At 42.7% G+C, this 18449-nt stretch overlaps 3 protein-coding genes across 5 annotated transcripts in view; 2 read left to right on the top strand and 1 right to left on the bottom strand.

Moving 5' to 3' along the window:
• Positions 1-5523, bottom strand: part of eif2ak4 (eukaryotic translation initiation factor 2 alpha kinase 4) — a 24978-nt gene extending 19455 nt beyond the window's left edge. Inside the window, exons 1-10 of the mRNA XM_013913270.1 lie at positions 5121-5523; positions 4869-4984; positions 3464-3566; positions 3191-3385; positions 2640-2720; positions 2345-2484; positions 2164-2264; positions 1914-2071; positions 1247-1789; positions 1111-1117 (exon numbers count right to left, since the gene is read on the bottom strand). Of these exons, the coding sequence (XP_013768724.1) occupies positions 1111-1117; positions 1247-1789; positions 1914-2071; positions 2164-2264; positions 2345-2484; positions 2640-2720; positions 3191-3385; positions 3464-3566; positions 4869-4984; positions 5121-5249 (1573 nt within the window). The 5' untranslated portion in view covers positions 5250-5523. The remainder of the gene's footprint in view (positions 1-1110; positions 1118-1246; positions 1790-1913; positions 2072-2163; positions 2265-2344; positions 2485-2639; positions 2721-3190; positions 3386-3463; positions 3567-4868; positions 4985-5120) is intronic.
• Positions 5524-7491: 1968 nt separating this feature from the next.
• On the top strand, positions 7492-10828 carry actc1b (actin alpha cardiac muscle 1b). The gene is made up of 9 exons (XM_005742766.1): positions 7492-7572; positions 8605-8755; positions 8857-8985; positions 9113-9223; positions 9317-9401; positions 9666-9827; positions 9917-10108; positions 10195-10376; positions 10585-10828. Exons 2-9 carry the CDS (start codon positions 8627-8629, stop codon positions 10726-10728), a joined length of 1134 nt encoding a protein of 377 aa, XP_005742823.1. The 5' UTR covers positions 7492-7572; positions 8605-8626; the 3' UTR covers positions 10729-10828.
• A 429-nt stretch (positions 10829-11257) lies between these two features.
• arhgap11a (Rho GTPase activating protein 11A) lies at positions 11258-18416 on the top strand. Of its 3 annotated transcripts, none has more exons than XM_005742763.1 (12): positions 11258-11911; positions 12872-12939; positions 13055-13151; positions 13244-13500; positions 13607-13770; positions 13869-14009; positions 14214-14288; positions 14634-14807; positions 14952-15027; positions 15360-15471; positions 16176-16266; positions 16355-18416. In XM_005742763.1, the coding sequence occupies exons 1-12, from the start codon at positions 11783-11785 to the stop codon at positions 17836-17838; spliced, it is 2868 nt and encodes a 955-aa protein (XP_005742820.1). In that variant the 5' UTR covers positions 11258-11782; the 3' UTR covers positions 17839-18416. The 3 variants fall into 3 exon arrangements, with proteins under 3 accessions (XP_005742820.1, XP_013768740.1, XP_013768741.1); XM_013913286.1 differs by having other exon boundaries at positions 14898-15027; XM_013913287.1 differs by lacking the exon at positions 14214-14288 and having other exon boundaries at positions 14898-15027.
• The last annotated feature ends 33 nt before the right edge of the window (positions 18417-18449 follow it).

Below are 18449 nucleotides of genomic sequence, written 5' to 3'. Positions count from 1 at the left end.
TCAGACTGTGTTGAAGAATAAACGTGGTCACACCAAACATTGATTTTCCAGCTCATTAGAATTGGAAACTGCATTTCCATGTATGTTTCCTTGCAAAATATAAAGCAATGACAGGTGAGCTCAAGACTTTTGCACAGCAATGCATCTTACTCTACAGGCTGCAATGCAAGCAGACAGCAAAACACCAAGACCCAAAGGACCAAATCAGGGTCTCTGCATGTTTGAGCCCATTTACAACAAATCACATCTGTTTATCATTACTGAAAATCAGACCACAGCAAACTGCGTGGAAGAGCCCGTCCTCCGCCTCTCTTGCAGGCAGTCGCTGTTTTTTGTTCATTTTGTTTTTTAGCAACACAAGATTTGAGCTCCCATGATTTAAACAGTTGATTGATTAGTCAGTCAAAGCATCTGGTAACCATTTTTATGATCGAAAAATGTAATTAAGCAATCTTTCGTGCCAAACATCTGATTGCCCCGAGATATTAAATCCAAGAACTGTTCAACTTTTCTACTCGTTTTATATTCTAACAAATTGGAGGCTTGTCACAGCAAAACAAGACATTTTAGTGTAGTCACATTTTATTCTGGGATATTATAAGAGACCGATTTATACGCTTTTATTAAGTTAATACTTTCAAATCAACACACACTCACCGATTACCTTTTAGGTATACCGATTCAACTGCATCATAGCTCAAATATATAATTAGCCAATCCAATCCTATGACAGTAACATAATGCATTTCAGCATGCAGATGTGGTCAAAATAACACGCTTAAGTTGAAACTGAACAGCAGATTTGTGATTTAAGTGACTCTGAATTGGCTTCTTGTGCCAGAAGTGCTGATTATTCTGAATATTTAGGGTCTGCTGTTCTACTGGGAACTCTAGGTTTTACAGAAAATGGTCCAAAAGGCAGAACATTTCCAAAGAGCAGCTGTTCTCTGTGTGAAAATGCCTCGATGACGTCAGTGCAGAATGATCAGACTGTTTCGAGCTGACAGGAAGGCAAAAGCGATTCAAATAACCTCAGATTACAACCAACTTATGCAGAAGAGCAGCTCTGAAAGGGGTCACAGCAGCAGAAGACCACACTGGGTGTCACACCTGTCAGCTAAGACAGGTTGTTCATTTGCATTATAAGTTGGTGACAACAATATAAATAGAAATTGTTTGTTATGTAGTGAGATTAACAGTAAAACTGCAAAAATATACAACATTATGAGGAATTATTCATCGATACATACTTCTGAAGGAAATCCTGAAAATCAGCAGGCAGGCTACTCGGCACCGTCACCGGATACTCCTTCACTTCCTTGCCTTGACTCAGAGCCAGCAGCATCAGTCCCAGGTTCCACACGTCGCCTTTCTTGCCCGTTCTCGTTGGCATCGCCGTTTCCTCGGAGAAACGCACGCGAGCTTGTTCGAAAATGTCTTCTTTGCAGATGTCAGCAAACCTCTTTGATAAACTGTAATCGGTCACTCGAATGTTCCCCTCGGAGTCCACCAGCACGCTGGAGGGCCCCATCTGTTTGTGGACCACGGAGTTGGAGTGCAGATAGTCGAGAGCGGTCAGCAGCTGGGCCGTGTAGTGGCAGAGCTTATCCAGAGGGACCGGGCCGTGGGCGGCCAGGCTTTGGTTCAAGCTGTTCCCGGCCACGTGCTCCACCAGCATGTAAACCACGATGCATTCCTCCTTCTCGACCACGCTCAGCCCCAAGTATTGCACCAAGTTTGGGTGCTCCAGCCGCAGCAGGGAGTTAAACTCATTTTCTGCTGCATGGATCTGCACAACGCAAGTTGAAATGTGCCAAGCTTTAAGCATGCATGTTCGTAAAGGCTTTATAAGTTAAAATGCAAGATTTGATCAGCAAATTCTTCATAAAAAGCCCCCCTTCCTCTCTACTTGCCTGTTTTTTACAGTTTTCAATCCTTCCTCTCTCCTGGGTGGTGAAGAACTTGCTCATCTTTTTGTTCCACTGCAACGACCACTCATAGATCACAGCAAAATCGCCAGAGTTCACCTCAAACCCGCAATAAATGTTGCGACCGAACCGTTCACTTACACCTGTCGGAAACGCACCAAAACAGAAATACATTTAAAGAGACATATTACGTTTTTCGCCACGTGGCTGGCAGCGCCAGTCTGATGGCCCTCACCTAAGCTTTTCCCTTGGTGCACAGCAAGCTCTCCAAAAACATTGCTGCTGAAGTGAAGAACCTCCTGCGGGCGACTGTTGTCCTCATTAACCGTGTCCCGTCTGGTGAAGGAGACATATCGAAGCATTATTACTGCACTTTGTTAAACATGAGAAGCTTTTTCTGCATGTAGGACGTGTACCTGTGGCGGGAATTTGAGGTAGTCCGACGGCGATTGCCAGCTGCTTTCTTGGCTTCAAACAGTTCGGGAGCTGCGCCTCCTGGGCTGGGTGGACTCTTCCCCATCACAGACATCGAATGCTCCATGCTCCCGAGTCGCTCCTGCAAATAGAAAGCCATTCAAAGAGTCACCTACAATACTGATGGCTTCGTTATACGGGTTGCTCTGACTGCGATCTATAAAATCCCTGTGATTTTACTGATGATTAACGAAATCAAGTGAATCAAATCAAATAGAAATCAAACAGCGAGAACACCTGTTTAGCCATTTCCTTTCTTCTCTTTTCCTCTCGCTTTTCCTCTTCTCTCCTTTGGATTTCAGCCATGATTTCTTTTTCCTAAAGGAATAAGAAAATTCCATCACAATACACCTTTTGCAGCTTACTTAAACTGTCAGTGTTAAAGATTTTGCTCCAATTAAGAATTTAATTTACGATACTTTGCCTTTTTTGTGGTAAAACTCCCATGAAAGGAACCTAAAAATGATGTTTTCCACATCAGCTGATAAATGCTATATTCCTATTATAGTCCTAAAGTCATAATAGCCGATATCTGGCCTAAAAACATTGAAGGACACAGCATGAATAGTACCCCTATCATCGTCACAAAAATATTTATTCATAACCAACTAACAACAGTAGAAAGCTGGAATTTGCCAGTTTTCCTAGTAAAAGAGTGAATCATCAGCCTGAACTGTTTCTAGAAATCACAGACAGTCAGGCTGTGAATGAATAACATGAAGCCATCCTGTAGCCTTTGTGACCGGACCACACAAATCACTTGGGCATTACACTGCAACCTAATCAGCGTTTCTTCCTCCTGTCCTAACCATCTCCTCCTCCTGCTTGCGTCGTTGGTCCATTCTCTGCTGCTCCTCCAGCGCTAGTTTCTCCTGCTGCCTCCGCTGGTTCTTCAGCATCTCCTCGTGGAAGGAGCGCGACGGAGGCTTGTTGTGTTCGCTCAGGAAACCCTGAATGTGATCCGCTAGCTGGTAAATCATCACCTAAGTTCACAGATAAATAAGTTAATGAAAATCTCAACACACATGGGACTGCACGTGCGTCTGCGAGTGTATGCTCACCTCTCCGCATTGTTCCGTCGCCAGCTTGTTGAGTTCAGCTTGGAGACTTTTGAGGTTGTCGTTCGAAAGGCCTTTGGCATTCTTCAGCTCCAGTTCTGGAGGCCTGTTAGTGCCCAATAATGTCAAGTTAGTCAGACATAATAATTAAAAATACATCCCTGCTTGCCTGTGGTAGTCATGGCATTAAGGTGACCTACTCATGAGATGAACTACTGTTATGTTTTTCATAACTCTCAGCTGTTCCGCTATATTTATATTCGTGTACGATTTCTTTTAAACAGATACTTGTGCTTTTTAATGCCTCTTAATGCATTTTAAATGGCCTGTATTTATATAGCGCTTTACTAGTCCCTAAGGACCCCAAAGCGCTTTACATATCCAGTCATCCACACATTCACACACTGGTGATGGCAGCTACGTTGTAGCCACAGCCACCCTGGGGCGCACTGACAGAGGCGAGGCTGCCGGACACTGGCGCCACCGGGCCCTCTGACCACCACCAGTAGGCAACGGGTGAAGTGTCTTGCCCAAGGACACAACGACCGAGACTGTCCGAGCCGGGGCTCGAATCGGCAACCTTCCGATTACAAGGCGAACTCCCAACTCTTGAGCCACGATCGCCCCAAATGCAACCTGACCCATAAGGCTCTCCCAGGATAATGTGCAATAATGTTAAAAAGTACTGCACGTGTTTTATTTAGCATTATTTGGACTTTCAAAGATTGTCACTAGTCTTTTGCAATGTGATAATTATTTTTATTAGTGTGTGCTAAAATATGTGACTTTACAGGACTGCTTGAATGGTATTTAATTTCAATATTTTATCTATTTAGTCACTGTTCTAGCCATTTTTGATCCATACGTCCCAAATTACAGATCCTGAGTCCCTTTTATGGAAAGAAAGACTTTTATCTTTCATAGTTTTGGCGATATTCATGTTCAAGTATTGTCTGAGATTTTAAATTGTGAAAAAAAATAATACTCGAAGTGGGAACGTGTACAATAAATAATCCAATAAAGAGGGCAAGTGTAAGTTCAAGTATATAAATAAGGGTGAGCATGGTGGCAACAATAGCGTTGCCTTGTAAACACGTGTTACTCAGTGGGAGTTGCACAGAGACCGTTAAAATAAAAGCGAGCTGTCTTCAAAGCTTTGCCAGCTTCATTCTTTCGTCTGCAAACTTTATCAAATAAACTTTATCAAATAAAATTCCAAAATCTGTGCATTCCTTCACATTTTCCAAAGCTGCTCAGTGGGCCAGACTGGAGTCCTTGCCAGGCCCAACTCTGGCCCGTGCACCTTATGTTTGAGCTGCCCTGTAGTAGATGGTCAGTATGTGAATGGACACCTTGCAGTGCAGCGACAATGATGGAGAATTGGCAAAGAAAGGGAGCCAGTACTCACACGTCCGGATACGTGGGAGGACATTTGACATGCAGGTCCACGGTCACGTAACACTCCTGTCCGGTGTTCAGCCCATTGGGCCGCAGACAGAGGTACACCTCTGGTGGCCTTTTAACCTGAAAACCAAATCAAAAGGAGCCTCGTTGATTTGCACTGCAGTTTACTCCAGTTAACACTCGTATATGCAAACACTTGGCAGTCCTCTGCATTCCGCTAACGTGAAGATTGCACACAGATAGAAGGTGGATCTACCTTCCAGGGGTCGTTGCTCCGCAGATCCTTGAAATCATCTTCAAAAATAGACGCGAGGGCTTCTAGTTCATTTTCCTGCCGAACCGCGCAGTCGTCTGTCCCGTCCGCTGAAGTGCGCTGACTGCTCATTCTTCTGCCTCAGCTACATGGCAGTCTCCCCGTCCGCACGCCCACAGCCGTCAAACAGAAGGAGGAAGCGGATCCGCTCAGCGCGCAGCTCCAGCCCCGGACTCACCGCACTCGGCTCCCCCGACTCTGTAAGCTCGAAACTCCGCAGATACTCAGCTTGCCTGACATGAAGTACCGTCACATAGTGAACGCCAACTTACCACGCAGTCGACGGACGACCACAACAACGTTGTATCTGGCGCATGCCTGTTGTAGGTTGCGCGTCGCATGTGAAACGTCATCACGTAGCCGTGTCGAAGAAGGCCTCCAGAGAGCAGTAGTCATCACGGTCTCGGTGTGAAGCCTGTTGAGAGTGGAATTTCCCCTTGTGGGACGATAAAGAATTTGAATTGAATTGGTGGAAAATGTTGGTTAGTTTTAATCAACATTTTTTAAATATGTAGTTTAATATGTGATTTATCTGTTTAAGTTACAGTCTTTAAAAAAGGAAATACACCATCTTTCAATATGTTTTCAAGGATTTATTGTGAATAAAACATTGGTTTCCAAAGTTTGCTGATCATTGCATACTGTTTTTATTTGAATTTCACACAGTTTTCCAAGTTTGGGGGATTTGGGTTGTAAATAAATAAAAATCCCAGGTTCAGCACAGGATATATTTCCACAGTCCGAATTAAGGATTTCATTAATGTGCACCTCACTCAGTTGTTTGTTTGTTTTTTTATTTTACACAGCGCTCCACGTTTTCTGAAAAGGGATTTGTAGTTTTTTGCTGAGCGGGGAACCTTGGCTTCTTCCCAAAGCACAGACACATGTACATTAGTTTAACTTGTGATCCTAAACTGGGCGTGAGACTGATGAATGGATGGAGTGATAGTTATCCCATAATGTCCCTCTCCACCCATAAATACACCTGAGGTATTCTTTGTTTAGTTTTTTATAATCCTCACAGTTCAAGACTAATTTTGCTCTGTAACTGTCGCCCTTTGTTATATTTTTACTGTGAATCACACCCCTTACTTTCTTGTATCTAAACAATATAAATCCAGTCTTCTATTAAAAGTCCTCTTTGTCATGCACATAACTATGTGATGCTTCGTCTGCATCCAGCTCCTATCTGTGGAGTACAGCTATAAATAGGAGGCACTTGTGTCTGCTGGGGCAGTGTGGAGCAGAAGAATGCTCTCACATTCCTTTGCCTATCATATACTGCACATATTTCTCTTTTAGATCAGAGTTATTCTTCCTCATATTTACTTAATTATTGTTGTAATCATTACAAATAAATGAGTGACATTTCCTGAGATACAGAAAAATCCCAAAGGGAACATTCTTGTGCTTCACCAACGATTATGCCAAATGTTTGTATCATTCATTCACAGATGTGAAAATATTACATCACGAGGTTCAGTGGACATAAAGGAAAATGAACCTTAAGCAGTGAGTGGCGCTTATATGGAATTCCTCATTGCAAGCTGTGAGACCTCAGTGGCTGCTCATTAATGACTCTGTTCCTCACCATCACCCTATAAGGAGACAGCTGAGCCAATCATGATGGAGCGCTGACACAGAGAGCCAGATCAGATAGAGCCCTTCTGGCAATACCATCAGCTGTTCCACACACTGAGGAGGCTCAGTGCACATACCAGCAGAGTGGTTGTTTTCATCTCCTTAGCGAGACACCAGTCACGCTGTCTTGACTGGATGGATCAGCAAAACCTGCGAGGGATGAGTTGCATTTGTTCCGCATTGGGAAACACATCATTTCAAATATTATACAGACACTTTATCAAGACTTTGACATTATTTGAGAGCTATTAAGAGATTGCACTGTAACTAAAATGCAGATGATGCCTTATGTTCCTTTCTTCCTTTCCTTTATTAATCTTGTTCTACAGTATAGTTATATAAAGAAAGACATCAGATATAGTTTTAGTAACAATATAGAAAAATGCTTAATTATCTTAAAAAGCTTTTTTAAAGACCTACATATAACAACCATCTACACCAGTTTTTGAAAAAACTTTCAGTAGTTCATATCAATAGTCATCTGTGGGTGCATCCGAAAAGCAAGAATAACTCAACTAACATGTCATGTTTAAACTGTGAGCGAGTAGGAGTGCACTGTAGAGAAGTCTCTTCCATGTATGTGAAACACACATTTCCAAGGGCATGAGGATTTTTGCTGGCAGCTCTTTTTTGGACTCGCGTGAACTCTCAGCCCCGCCCCTTGTCCTTCGACCCATTGTGGGGCATATTTAAGGGGATCCTCTGACTGTGACCCTGCATCCCAGTGGAAGCATCTGTGTTCCAGCTTGCTTAGGTGAGTACATTTCAAAGTGTGTCTCTTTGAATCACTGAAGAGGTATCTGCTTGTGCAACTGCCTTCTTTTTACCTTCAGGAAAGTTACTACCTGTTATTTGAAATGAAGGATTTTATTTTTTTTACTTTTATGAGAGAATAGATTAGGTTATTTCAGCGTCCTCAGAAGTTAGAATCACTGACTGGATTTGTGGAGCACAGTGAAAGCTGGTGTTATTTCTACCTGTTTTTTGCTTAAAATGGTTTGATTGCATGTGATGCCACAAACGACTGACAGTGGGGTGATGTGTTTTCCTGTGATCGGTACACTTTGTAGTGTGCAAAGTCTCACAAAGTATACCGATACACTACAAAGTCACACTAGAGTAGTACTTGGAAAGTGCAACTCTGAGAGGATGTTGGTTAAATTTACCAGTGACTCAGTGGCTTAGGTTTAGAGGCAGCTGGGTCACAGAAGCAAGTAGTAAAACCCGAGTGTCACAGCGTACAGACAGATGGGTGCTGGCCAGGCACTTCTCTCTGACCTGAAATAGCAAGAGATCAATGTGTCACTTGTTTAACCCTGTTAACGGCTGTGGGGGTGCTGAGCTTAAAATAGCTCACAGGTCTCCCGGTTGTGGCCCTTTTTGGTGCTACCTCAGCAGCTCTTAGATACCCCAGGAACAATCGTGGCTGTGGAGATATGGTATCAGGGGTTTCTGACAAGGGTCGGACAAAAATAGCATCCATCCACATCGAATTAGCTCTGTAGCACCCACTGAATTGAGTTGTGTTAGTATTCACAAGTGATAATACCATAAGAGCAGCTATCAGATAGTGCTGGCTGCTCTTCAAAGGACTGTTAAATCACAGCTAATACGTATCTATTAACCACACGAGTGACTGACTCTATCTCTAAAGGGTCTCATTTAATCAGCTGCTCCAACAATAAAGTCAGTGATTGTTCAACAATAACACATCCTTAGTTTACATGACGGAGAATTTAGGCAGATGGTCCTAACAACCAGCCTAAACCTTCTCATCAAATTTTAGATCACCCCAGTAAAGCCTCATCATGTGTGACGACGATGAGACTACCGCCCTTGTGTGCGACAATGGCTCTGGCTTGGTCAAGGCTGGATTTGCTGGAGATGACGCTCCCCGTGCTGTCTTCCCTTCCATCGTTGGAAGGCCCCGCCACCAGGTATGCTCCAAGCAAAAGACTATCTTAGTGCAATGTTAAAAAGATGTTTAGGGTAACTGTTTTCATGTGTTTTATACTCCAGCTCATGTGTCTTTTTTCAGGGTGTGATGGTGGGTATGGGTCAGAAAGACAGCTATGTAGGCGATGAGGCCCAGAGCAAGAGGGGTATCCTGACACTGAAGTACCCCATTGAGCATGGCATCATCACCAACTGGGATGATATGGAGAAGGTTTGTGCAATTTCACCTACACCCCACTTTATCTTTACAGCCATTATAAGAGCATTTGGTGCCTCGTTAGTAAGATCAGGTTGTTGCTTATTCAGTTATTTCAGATTTCTTCTCTTTCCTCGGTCAGATCTGGCACCACACCTTCTACAATGAGCTGCGTGTAGCTCCTGAGGAACACCCCACCCTGCTGACTGAAGCTCCCCTGAACCCCAAAGCCAACAGGGAGAAGATGACTCAGGTATTTAAAGCAACTAATCAATTGTTTTAGACCCCATTTATACGTAAGTTGTGTGTTTCTTCTCCCTCTGATTCTGCTTGCTTTCTCTTGTAGATTATGTTCGAGACCTTCAACGTTCCTGCCATGTATGTGGCCATCCAGGCTGTGCTGTCTCTGTATGCCTCTGGCCGTACCACTGGTCAGTAAACTTCAATCATTTTTCCAGGTGTTTATTTGAGTCTGAGATCAGTTATTCCAGAATGTAAAATACAGATCTAGTACTTAAGCAAGAGATGTGTATGATGTGTGTGTTTACACTATTATTGTGTCTGTCATCTGTCTCCTTGTCAAGTGGAGGTGCTAATCCCCCTACAGCAGCATGTGTTCTCAGTGATGTCAGCAACATTGTATAGTGAGTGATGTGTGACATAGCTGAACTGCTGCTCTTATTTGCTCGTTAAAGGTATTGTGCTGGACTCTGGCGATGGTGTAACACACAATGTTCCCATCTATGAGGGTTATGCTCTCCCACATGCCATCATGCGTCTGGATTTGGCCGGTCGTGATCTTACTGACTATCTGATGAAGATCCTGACTGAGCGTGGCTACTCCTTTGTCACAACTGGTAGGACTATGCCATCTTGATTAATTATTTTGCGTATTAAAAATGTGTGAATTGGATTTTCCTAAATAGCTAAACGTTCTGGTCCTTAGCTGAGCGTGAGATTGTGCGTGACATCAAGGAGAAGTTATGTTACGTGGCTCTTGACTTTGAAAATGAGATGGCCACTGCTGCCTCCTCTTCCTCCCTGGAAAAAAGCTACGAGCTGCCCGATGGTCAGGTCATCACCATTGGTAATGAGCGTTTTCGTTGCCCAGAGACCCTCTTCCAGCCTTCTTTCATTGGTGAGTTCAGTCTCGATGCTTGAGTTACACTGTTTCTGTCTATGTTACAAAACGCCTTTTTAATCTTTTTACTTGTTTTCCACCAGGTATGGAGTCTGCTGGTATCCATGAGACTGCCTATAACAGCATAATGAAATGTGACATTGACATCCGTAAGGACCTGTATGCCAACAATGTGCTCTCTGGTGGCACCACCATGTACCCTGGTATTGCTGACCGTATGCAGAAGGAAATCACAGCCCTGGCACCAAGCACCATGAAGATCAAGGTGAGAGAATTGCAGACGTTTTAAGTAAATACACTCATGGATGAAGTCAATTAACACATCATGAACATTTATTTCGTAAACTTTGTAATATATTGAATTATTTAATTAGTTCAGTCTGTTACTGTTATTGACCTTGAGCAACTGTAACCCAGATAATTTCCTTAGGGATTAAAGTATTCTGATTAAATGGTGTTTAACATTTCCTTAGATCATTGCTCCACCTGAGAGGAAGTACTCCGTCTGGATTGGTGGTTCCATCTTGGCTTCCCTCTCCACCTTCCAACAGATGTGGATCAGCAAGCAGGAGTACGATGAGGCCGGCCCTTCCATTGTTCACAGGAAATGCTTCTGAGCACACCTCCTTTCATCCATGCATTTTCACGTTGCTGTCTCATGTATATAAGTGTATGTTCTATTGTAATAAAGACAACCCTTTGTGAGAGAACCTCCTATGATATTGTTGTGTGAAACAAATATGGATCATTTAAGAAATAGTCTAACTGAGAAAATTAACTAGGTCATTTCTCTGGTATAAAAACTTTTACAATTCCCAGTCCTTAAAGTCCTTAAAGACTCAGGTGGTGTCAGTAAACATGCTGGTTTTTTAAAAGTCAGGTTATATTTAACTTTACTTATTACTAGACATGTTAGACACAGCATAAAAGAGGGACTGTCAGTGTACAGGCACGAAAAAGCGGAAATTTCCTTTTCAAATGGTTGACTCATTTAAACTACATGGCCTACCGGTTGATCGCAGCGTCTGCTTGAGTTTTGCTCTGCCTTAACAGAAACTGCACCGCCCAGCGAGGCTGCTCTGGGTGTTAAAACAAACAAAAAAGCAAGCACGTTATTCAAAAGGATTTCAGCCAATCACAGCGGAGAGAGCAGGGAGCGCCGCTGTTTGAATGCATTGCGGAAACAGTGGGCAACCGATGTGAGGAGCGAACCTTATTACAATGCAGTTAGCTAGCTAACGAGTTAAACTTATTTAATTTATAGAGTTTGTTGTTTTACAGGAGGTAGGCCGTTTTAGACCGCGTGCCACTTAGATGCTGTGTCGGTTATTTCAGAGTAGGGGAAAGTCAATGTGTTAACCTAGCTGGCTAATGTTAGCTAGCTAACTGCATCGCAATGTATGCATGAAGTTAACCTTTAGATAAGTGCTCCATAATGTAACTTTAGTCGAGTTGTCTATTCATTAGGACTAAGTAAGGTTATTCTCCATACAGCTGATCAACGGTTGTGTTGCTACAGAGCTTTATGGACGCTTAATATTCACGCTGAGCATGAGTTATCGTCCGGAGGTCTTGGGAAATTAACAAAGTCAAAGAGGCTGCGGTCAGGCCTGAACTGTTAGAGCTGTGAGTGCGAGTTTGCTGTGGCAGAGATAAGTGATCAGTGCAAAAATGAGAGTCATGGAGAAAAATGTGATGCGTCTAGTGGCCGTGCAGCACCTCCGCTCAGCGTACGGGATTAAAACAAAGAACTGGAACAAAAACAAAGCGGCCAGCTGCAAGTCAGCAGCCAGCAGCTCGGTAAGTTTAAATAAAACGTTTTTACTAATCTTCAACACCACTCACTTGAATTATTTGCAGCGATTCTGAAATGTAGGACTTCATCATAATCGTTGTGTTGGTGTAGTTAGACGACAAATCAGCAAGTTCACACTATTAACCTTGGGCATTGTGTTGGTTAGACTCTTGAATCAGATTAGCATATTATTGAAAGCTGACGAGTCCCATTTGTTCGCAGACTGTTGTCACCCAAGCACTGAAGGTGCTTTGTTTGGGTGTTGCCGTCATTGTTCACAGCATAGATTTTGTTAGAGTCTAAAGGCCAGTGTTTTCTTATATAGCTTCATATTTGTGTGGGTTTTAAAATATTTCTTTAATACACACTTTGACATTGTGACGGCACAGATGATTAGATGTAAGTTGCTAAAGTGAATGTCAGTTAATGTGGAAATGAGTGGAAATAACTACTGGAGCCCTCCCCTCTACTTATAAATGGGTTACAGGAGTCACAAGGTTAGTTGCAACACACGTTGACTTTTCAAATGAAGGCTGAACTTCTGCATTTGCACGAATAGTCCCTCTTGTGGATAGAAAATTAATAGAAACAGTCCAACCTTTAGGTCAGAAGGAAGAAGGCAAGTACTAAAGTTCTGCTCTGCTGAAAAAGGCTGGTCAGTTTTAAACCAACAAAGTGCCTCTGTGTCTCTCTTAAACTTAGGAATGCTTGGCATCCAGTCAGTCAACTGGTCAAAAGTAATGGCAATTTTGGCAGTGGTTTTGGTCTCTAAGGAAGACCACACTAACTGTATAACCACAGTGTTGCAATGGATGAATATGTGAGTGGCTTGATGCAGCCTATAGATCGTTCGTTTTATTACAGCAGTATAGCTCCGTTTCTGTTCCTCCCCAACTTTCAAGCCTTGTTGTTAAAAGTTGTAAAACTGAGCAAACATAATGTTTTATTGTTTATTTTTTCCCCAGACAAAGGTTTTTGGTATGTCCCTGGAGAATTTGCCATATTACAATATGGAATGTGGGAGTGTGCCAAGGTAGGTAATAATGCATATTTTAGGCTATTCAAACTTGCAGCTGGCAAGTTGTTTCATGTCCCATCTTGTGCATTTGATACTAATGATTTTTTTGTTTTTGTTTAACTGCCCTTAGTTTTCTGGTTGATGCGTGCATGAGGCTGCTAGCACAGATTGACACAGAGGGCCTGTTCAGAAAATCAGGCTCTGTTGTTCGTCTGAAAGCACTCAGGGTGAGTGATGGCTGAAGCTGACCTCGCTTTCACCGAGTGACCTTGACACTGGGGACTGTCTAACACAACAGAGCTGTGTTTTGTCTGTCCAGGCAAAATTAGATGCGGGTGAAGAGTGCCTATCTACTGCTCTTCCCTGCGATGTGGCGGGTCTGGTGAAGCAGTTTTTCCGTGAGTTACCGGAGCCCGTGCTTCCCACAGAGCTGCAGGAAGCCTTCTTCAAGGCTCAGCAGCTCCCAAATGAGGAGGAGAGGACCTCTGCCACCATGTTGCTGTCTTGTGTTTTGCCAGACAGGAACTTATGTGTGCTGCGTTATTTTTTTGACTTTCTTTACAATGTATCTAAAAGGTAAGTTAACGTAAAACCACCTTTTTTCAAATTCTCTTTATGCTATTTATTACATAATACTTTTATATTTAAAGAATTGATATTTACTTTTACTGCTTTATCACAGGAGTGCAGAGAATAAGATGGATAGCAGTAACTTGTCTGTAATCTTGGCACCCAACCTCCTCCACTCTGGTGATGGCACAGAGAAGATGAACGCCAACACTGAGAAACGCCTCAAACTGCAGGCCGCTGTAGTCCAGTGTTTCATAGAGAATGCTCACAGCTTTGGTATGACCTGAGGCGCTGATCTTAAAAGCATTTCTTCTGTATGTCAGGTTTCACTCTTCTGTTTTACCTCTAAATATTTGACTGTCTGTGCATTGAAGGTGTGTTACCAAAGTTTCTTCAAGACAAAGTTCCTGCCATGATGGGCTGTGAGGCAGGGGTTCTGTCTCCTGCTCATGATGACCTAGAAGAGCCGGAGCTGAACTCGGGAATGAAGAGGAAAAGCAGGCGCAGCTTGGGTGGTAAGGCTATATCAGATTTACAGTAATTCTTTGCTTATTGGTACAATATGTGAATATTTGTAGTTTCAGTTCAACTAGAATATGTCACTCAAGACATCAGACAAATGCAAGTGAAAGTAAGCACTGCATTGCAGTGCATGTTATTCAATAATGTTATTTTTAAACTGCTGTAGTCAGTAAATGTGTATTTGGCTCATATTTCAGATGTGGTCAATGGTGCACTGAATAAGATAAAAACTAATAGAACACCCACAAATGTCCCCCACACAGACAGTCTTGGTATGTACCGTGTTGCCTGCCATGTAGCATGATAAAACTGTAGTAATCCATCTGCTATACAAAAGAGACGACAAGCTAAAATTTCCTTAATAAAATAAATCAATCTGGGAACATATTTGATTTCGTGCTTAAATCTTCTTTTGCACTTGGATTAAAGCAGTTTGCATCTACCGTGATAATGAATGAATAATGCACAGGCTTGCTTGATTGGCTTTTCACTCTTCTGCCTTTTTTTTTATTTACAAGCTTCTGCCAATATTCCTGAGTCCGTTTGGCATGTTTTCAAATGGAAATGATCAAATCCTGCATGTGTGAAGACATTAATTCTTCTGTGATTTTTGCCAGTCTTTTCTTCTGCAACTCCTGTGATTTCAACACCAGCCTCCAAGCGAAAACTTCCTCTGGAGTCTGGCAGCTCTTTTGGCTTTTCAAACAAGAAACGTAGATCTGTCAAAAAGAACCTTGGGATAGAATTGCTTCCTAATATTTTGTTCAACGGGCCCTCCACACCTGGATCAGGTAGTAAAGAATGTCTAATTACTGGGCATAAACTGCTATGGTATCTCTTGATCTTAATACAGCTTTAATTTTCCTCCTTAAATATTGTAGCCTGCAGTACTTTGGGGATGCTGGATTCTTCCCAAAATGTCCTGTCGTCAGCAGGGAGGTCTAGAAGGCAACCGACCACATCTGCAAGGAAGAAGAGCCGACGACTCAGCAGCAGACACCTTATCAACAGGTACAGATCTGATCATTCATTTCTCACTTTTGTTGCTTTTTCTATTTAAAATCATGTAAAGTAGAGGCGGGCAATTCATTTTCTAAGTGGCAACATGAGAAACTGGGACTGTTGTGAAGGGCAGCACCAATAAGCTGAACTATGTATTCATTTTCTCTTTGATTATCGGTGTAGCCCTCCACAACAGTCCCAATTTCAAATGTTGCCATTTGGGAAAATGAATTTCCCACCCCTCATCCAAAGGAAGATGTACTTGTAAAGCCTTAGCCTTTAATCTAAACTATCCCCAGCTTATCTTGCTAATAATTGTTTTATTTATTTATCCTTTTCAGAGTTGAGTCTGGAAAGGCTGGTTGCTTTTCTCCTAAAACAAGCAAAAAAGAAGCTCCACACAAGTCCCTGCGCTTGCGTTTTAGCCTCGGGGGGAAGAGCAGCAAAGACGCTGTAAGTGTGTTGGCCTGATGGAAATCAACCACTTCTCTGGTTTTCCCAGAAACACTGAAAGATTAGTCAAGTGCATTCATGCATAATCTGCAATTAATACATTTGCACATGAGGAGTGATGTGGCATGTATTTGTGCACAGTAGCACTTTTTTATTGTTGTTTTTAATGTACTAAGTTTACTTAAAGTGACTAACTCTAAAACAAGTAATCCATGCAGGACTTTACAGGTAATCGTAATTGTAATATGATGTAATATTACTGACCAAATTGTGATATTTGCATGGTACCAAACAATAGAATGGTGTTTGTTATGCTTAGATTTCAGTGATTTTACTACACTAAGCACTCAGGTGGACGAATGTTAATAAATGTGTGTGTGTGTGTGTGTATGTATATCTATCTATCTAGATATAGATAGATAGTAACCAGTGTTTGAGTACATTGTGTAGGCTGTTTAAGGCTCTATACTAATGCTTTATAGTCATTTGTGTATTCTTGATTTAATAAAAACTTTAAAAAAATCAAAATCAAATGGATTGTTTCTTCTGAGTGATTTTTATCATCCTCTGAAGAACTAACCGCAAAAGTCATGATATTAACATCTTAATGTTACTTTTTGGTTTTTTCTGTGGGATCCTTTTTAACAAAATACTACTCTGACATTTCACCCTCTTTCATTTCTCATTTCATGCCGCTCATAAAGGCTTCTGAGTCCATTGGTTTGCGACTTGCCAAACAGGAGAGCACCACCAGTTTCATTCCATCAGTTCAGCCTGGAAAAACTGAATCCAAGAGTAAGTACCAGACAGCTGAACTTTATGCTTAAAATAAAATATTAAATCTTCTTGTCATGTAATGCATATCAAAAATGTACCTTTCCAGGCTCCAAGTTCATTAGTAAGTCTGAAGACAACTTGCTGACGCCCAGATGTGACTTAAATGCCCACCGAAGCTTGTGGTGTGCGGAGACGCCCGTAGGAGCCCAGGCCTTGAGCGGCGGGTCTTTCACGGATACGCCAATGAACCTGTGTCTTAAAAGCAGCTACATGTCTGAGCCCGCCATCGTCGTGTCCAAGCCCCCAGCAGCAAGCAGCCTTCCCATGAAGTTGTGTTGTGCTTCCAGTGCAGAGAGCCTCGAGAGCGAGAGCTCAATCCCTGAAGCCCAGAGACAAACCGGTCCCACCCTGCTGAAAATCAAGAAGGCCTTCTCAGAGTCTGGAAGTGATCTCCAGGCTGTCATACAGGAGTCCCGCAAAGCCTCAGGAGCAAGTATTTCAAAACCATCCAACATGATCACAGACCCTCCTCCAGAGACTTCAACAGCCAAATCTCTGTCTGTGCCAAGTGAAGCCCCCAGCTTCTGTATGCAGCAGAGCCTTCTGGCTAATGAACAGAGCATTACTTTTGGCCAGATTGAAATTGCTGCTTTGTCTCCTTTGCATATTGATAGTGTAGTTCTTGAGGCTGCTGAATCCCACAGCCCAGTCATCCAGGATGGGAAAGGTTCTCTCTGTGCTGCTCCTGCTGGTGGGAATAACAGCTTCACCGTAGGAGCAGGAGAAAGGGAGATGGAGGAGATGAACTGCAGCAAGTTGATTGATGCTCTGGATATCCAAAGTCCTGCTCACTTCAGACTAGGTGTCTCTTCTGGACGGCAGTCAACTCCATACAAACCAGGTCTTGAACTCCGAAATGAGTTTGTTACACCACCTAAAACTGACGCTGTAGTCAGTGTGTTACATGACAAGAGGGAACTTTCTCCAGAGATTGGTACCAAAGTCCAAAAACAACCAACGTTTTCATCACACAGTCAGGAGGCTGAAAGGCGTCGTGTGGCAGACCACATTCAGCACTTCAACAAGCTCACCATTTATTCTCCCACAGGCTCAAAGAGCAATCAGATCAAGTCGCCGCTTAAATTCCACCGCACCCCTGTGCGTCAGACTGTTCGCAGGATTAACTCTCTCATGGGAGAGAGCAGGAAACCTGTTAGAACTGCAGGTACCATCACCAACCAGCGTGGACAAGTAGCAAAGGCTGTGAGTCTAGAGAGTGGCCTTTCCCCTCACCCGAAACTTCAACCTCACCACGGAGAACACGAGGTGCCATCCAGCCACACGTGCCCTTTACAGAAGCCCCCTCCAGTGCCTCCAAAAAAGTCACGCACCAAGTCCTGTGCGCTGGGCGACGTGACCAACAAGGTCCAATCAAAGACCCAAGTGGACTGCTCAACCAATGAGCCATCAGGAGCTCAGAAGCCTCTGCAGCAGCTAGCCGGGAAGGACATGAACTATTACAGAGGTTCACCCAGAAACCCTCTCAACCAAGGAAGGCTGCTGTCTGCTACGAAGCCTGTCGATTTATAGTGAATATCCATTTGGCCTCTTCTCTCCTTTAACTATGCAGGTGTCTGCTGAGAGTGATGTTAAACGTCCTAACCTATTCATGTTTTCAGGGTCTTAAGTTATTGTCAGCTGTCTAGATGCTGTTTGTGTTATTTTAGGGTCTTATTGGGAGATGTTTGTATGCCTTACATTTGTTTTACTTCAGTAAAACCAATTTAGAAGTTAAGATGTCGACACATATCAGCCTATAAGATTACGTTTAGTTAGTAGTGTGCAGGCGAAATTGTGTAAAATGTGATTGGTGTGACTGGGATGTTTTGATTGAGTCATTATATTTATGCCCTTTTAATGTTAGGTAGATGTTTAGGGGGGGGGGGACTTGACTGAAGTGAAAGGGTTTTTATTCCATATTATTATTGTCATGTCTTGAACAGGGGAAGAAAACATGCACCTTTGTTGGATTTTGTGGGGAGGAAAAAAGCAAACAGTGTTCATGAGATCACATGTCTATTGCAGGCCATTGTTTTTCAAGTCTTCAGCTATTTTTCTTTTCTTTTTTTGTGCTAACTGCATCAGACGAATAAAGTCAAACAGCATGATTTGTTTTGTGGTTGAATAATTTTTGGACTCCG

The sequence above is a fragment of the Pundamilia nyererei genome, unplaced genomic scaffold (genome assembly GCF_000239375.1).
Source record: "Pundamilia nyererei isolate P.nyererei 1_Seehausen unplaced genomic scaffold, PunNye1.0 scaffold00123, whole genome shotgun sequence".
Classification (NCBI taxonomy): domain Eukaryota; kingdom Metazoa; phylum Chordata; class Actinopteri; order Cichliformes; family Cichlidae; genus Pundamilia; species Pundamilia nyererei.
Note: the sequence above shows the minus strand (reverse complement) of the source record. Positions and strands in the feature narration are given on the sequence as shown.

What these genes read in the sequence shown, in the direction of transcription:
- actc1b (XM_005742766.1), top strand. Translation starts at nt 8,627, where the DNA reads ATGTGTGACGACGATGAGACTACCGCCCTTGTGTGCGACAATGGCTCT. An exon ending in TGCCTCTGGCCGTACCACTG is followed by an intron (nt 9,402 to 9,665) that starts GTCAGTAAACTT and finishes TGCTCGTTAAAG; the next exon opens with GTATTGTGCTGGACTCTGGC. An exon ending in CTTCCAGCCTTCTTTCATTG is followed by an intron (nt 10,109 to 10,194) that starts GTGAGTTCAGTC and finishes GTTTTCCACCAG; the next exon opens with GTATGGAGTCTGCTGGTATC.
- arhgap11a (XM_013913286.1), top strand. Translation starts at nt 11,783, where the DNA reads ATGAGAGTCATGGAGAAAAATGTGATGCGTCTAGTGGCCGTGCAGCAC. An exon ending in AGTCAGCAGCCAGCAGCTCG is followed by an intron (nt 11,912 to 12,871) that starts GTAAGTTTAAAT and finishes TTTTTTCCCCAG; the next exon opens with ACAAAGGTTTTTGGTATGTC. An exon ending in CCCCCACACAGACAGTCTTG is followed by an intron (nt 14,289 to 14,633) that starts GTATGTACCGTG and finishes GATTTTTGCCAG; the next exon opens with TCTTTTCTTCTGCAACTCCT.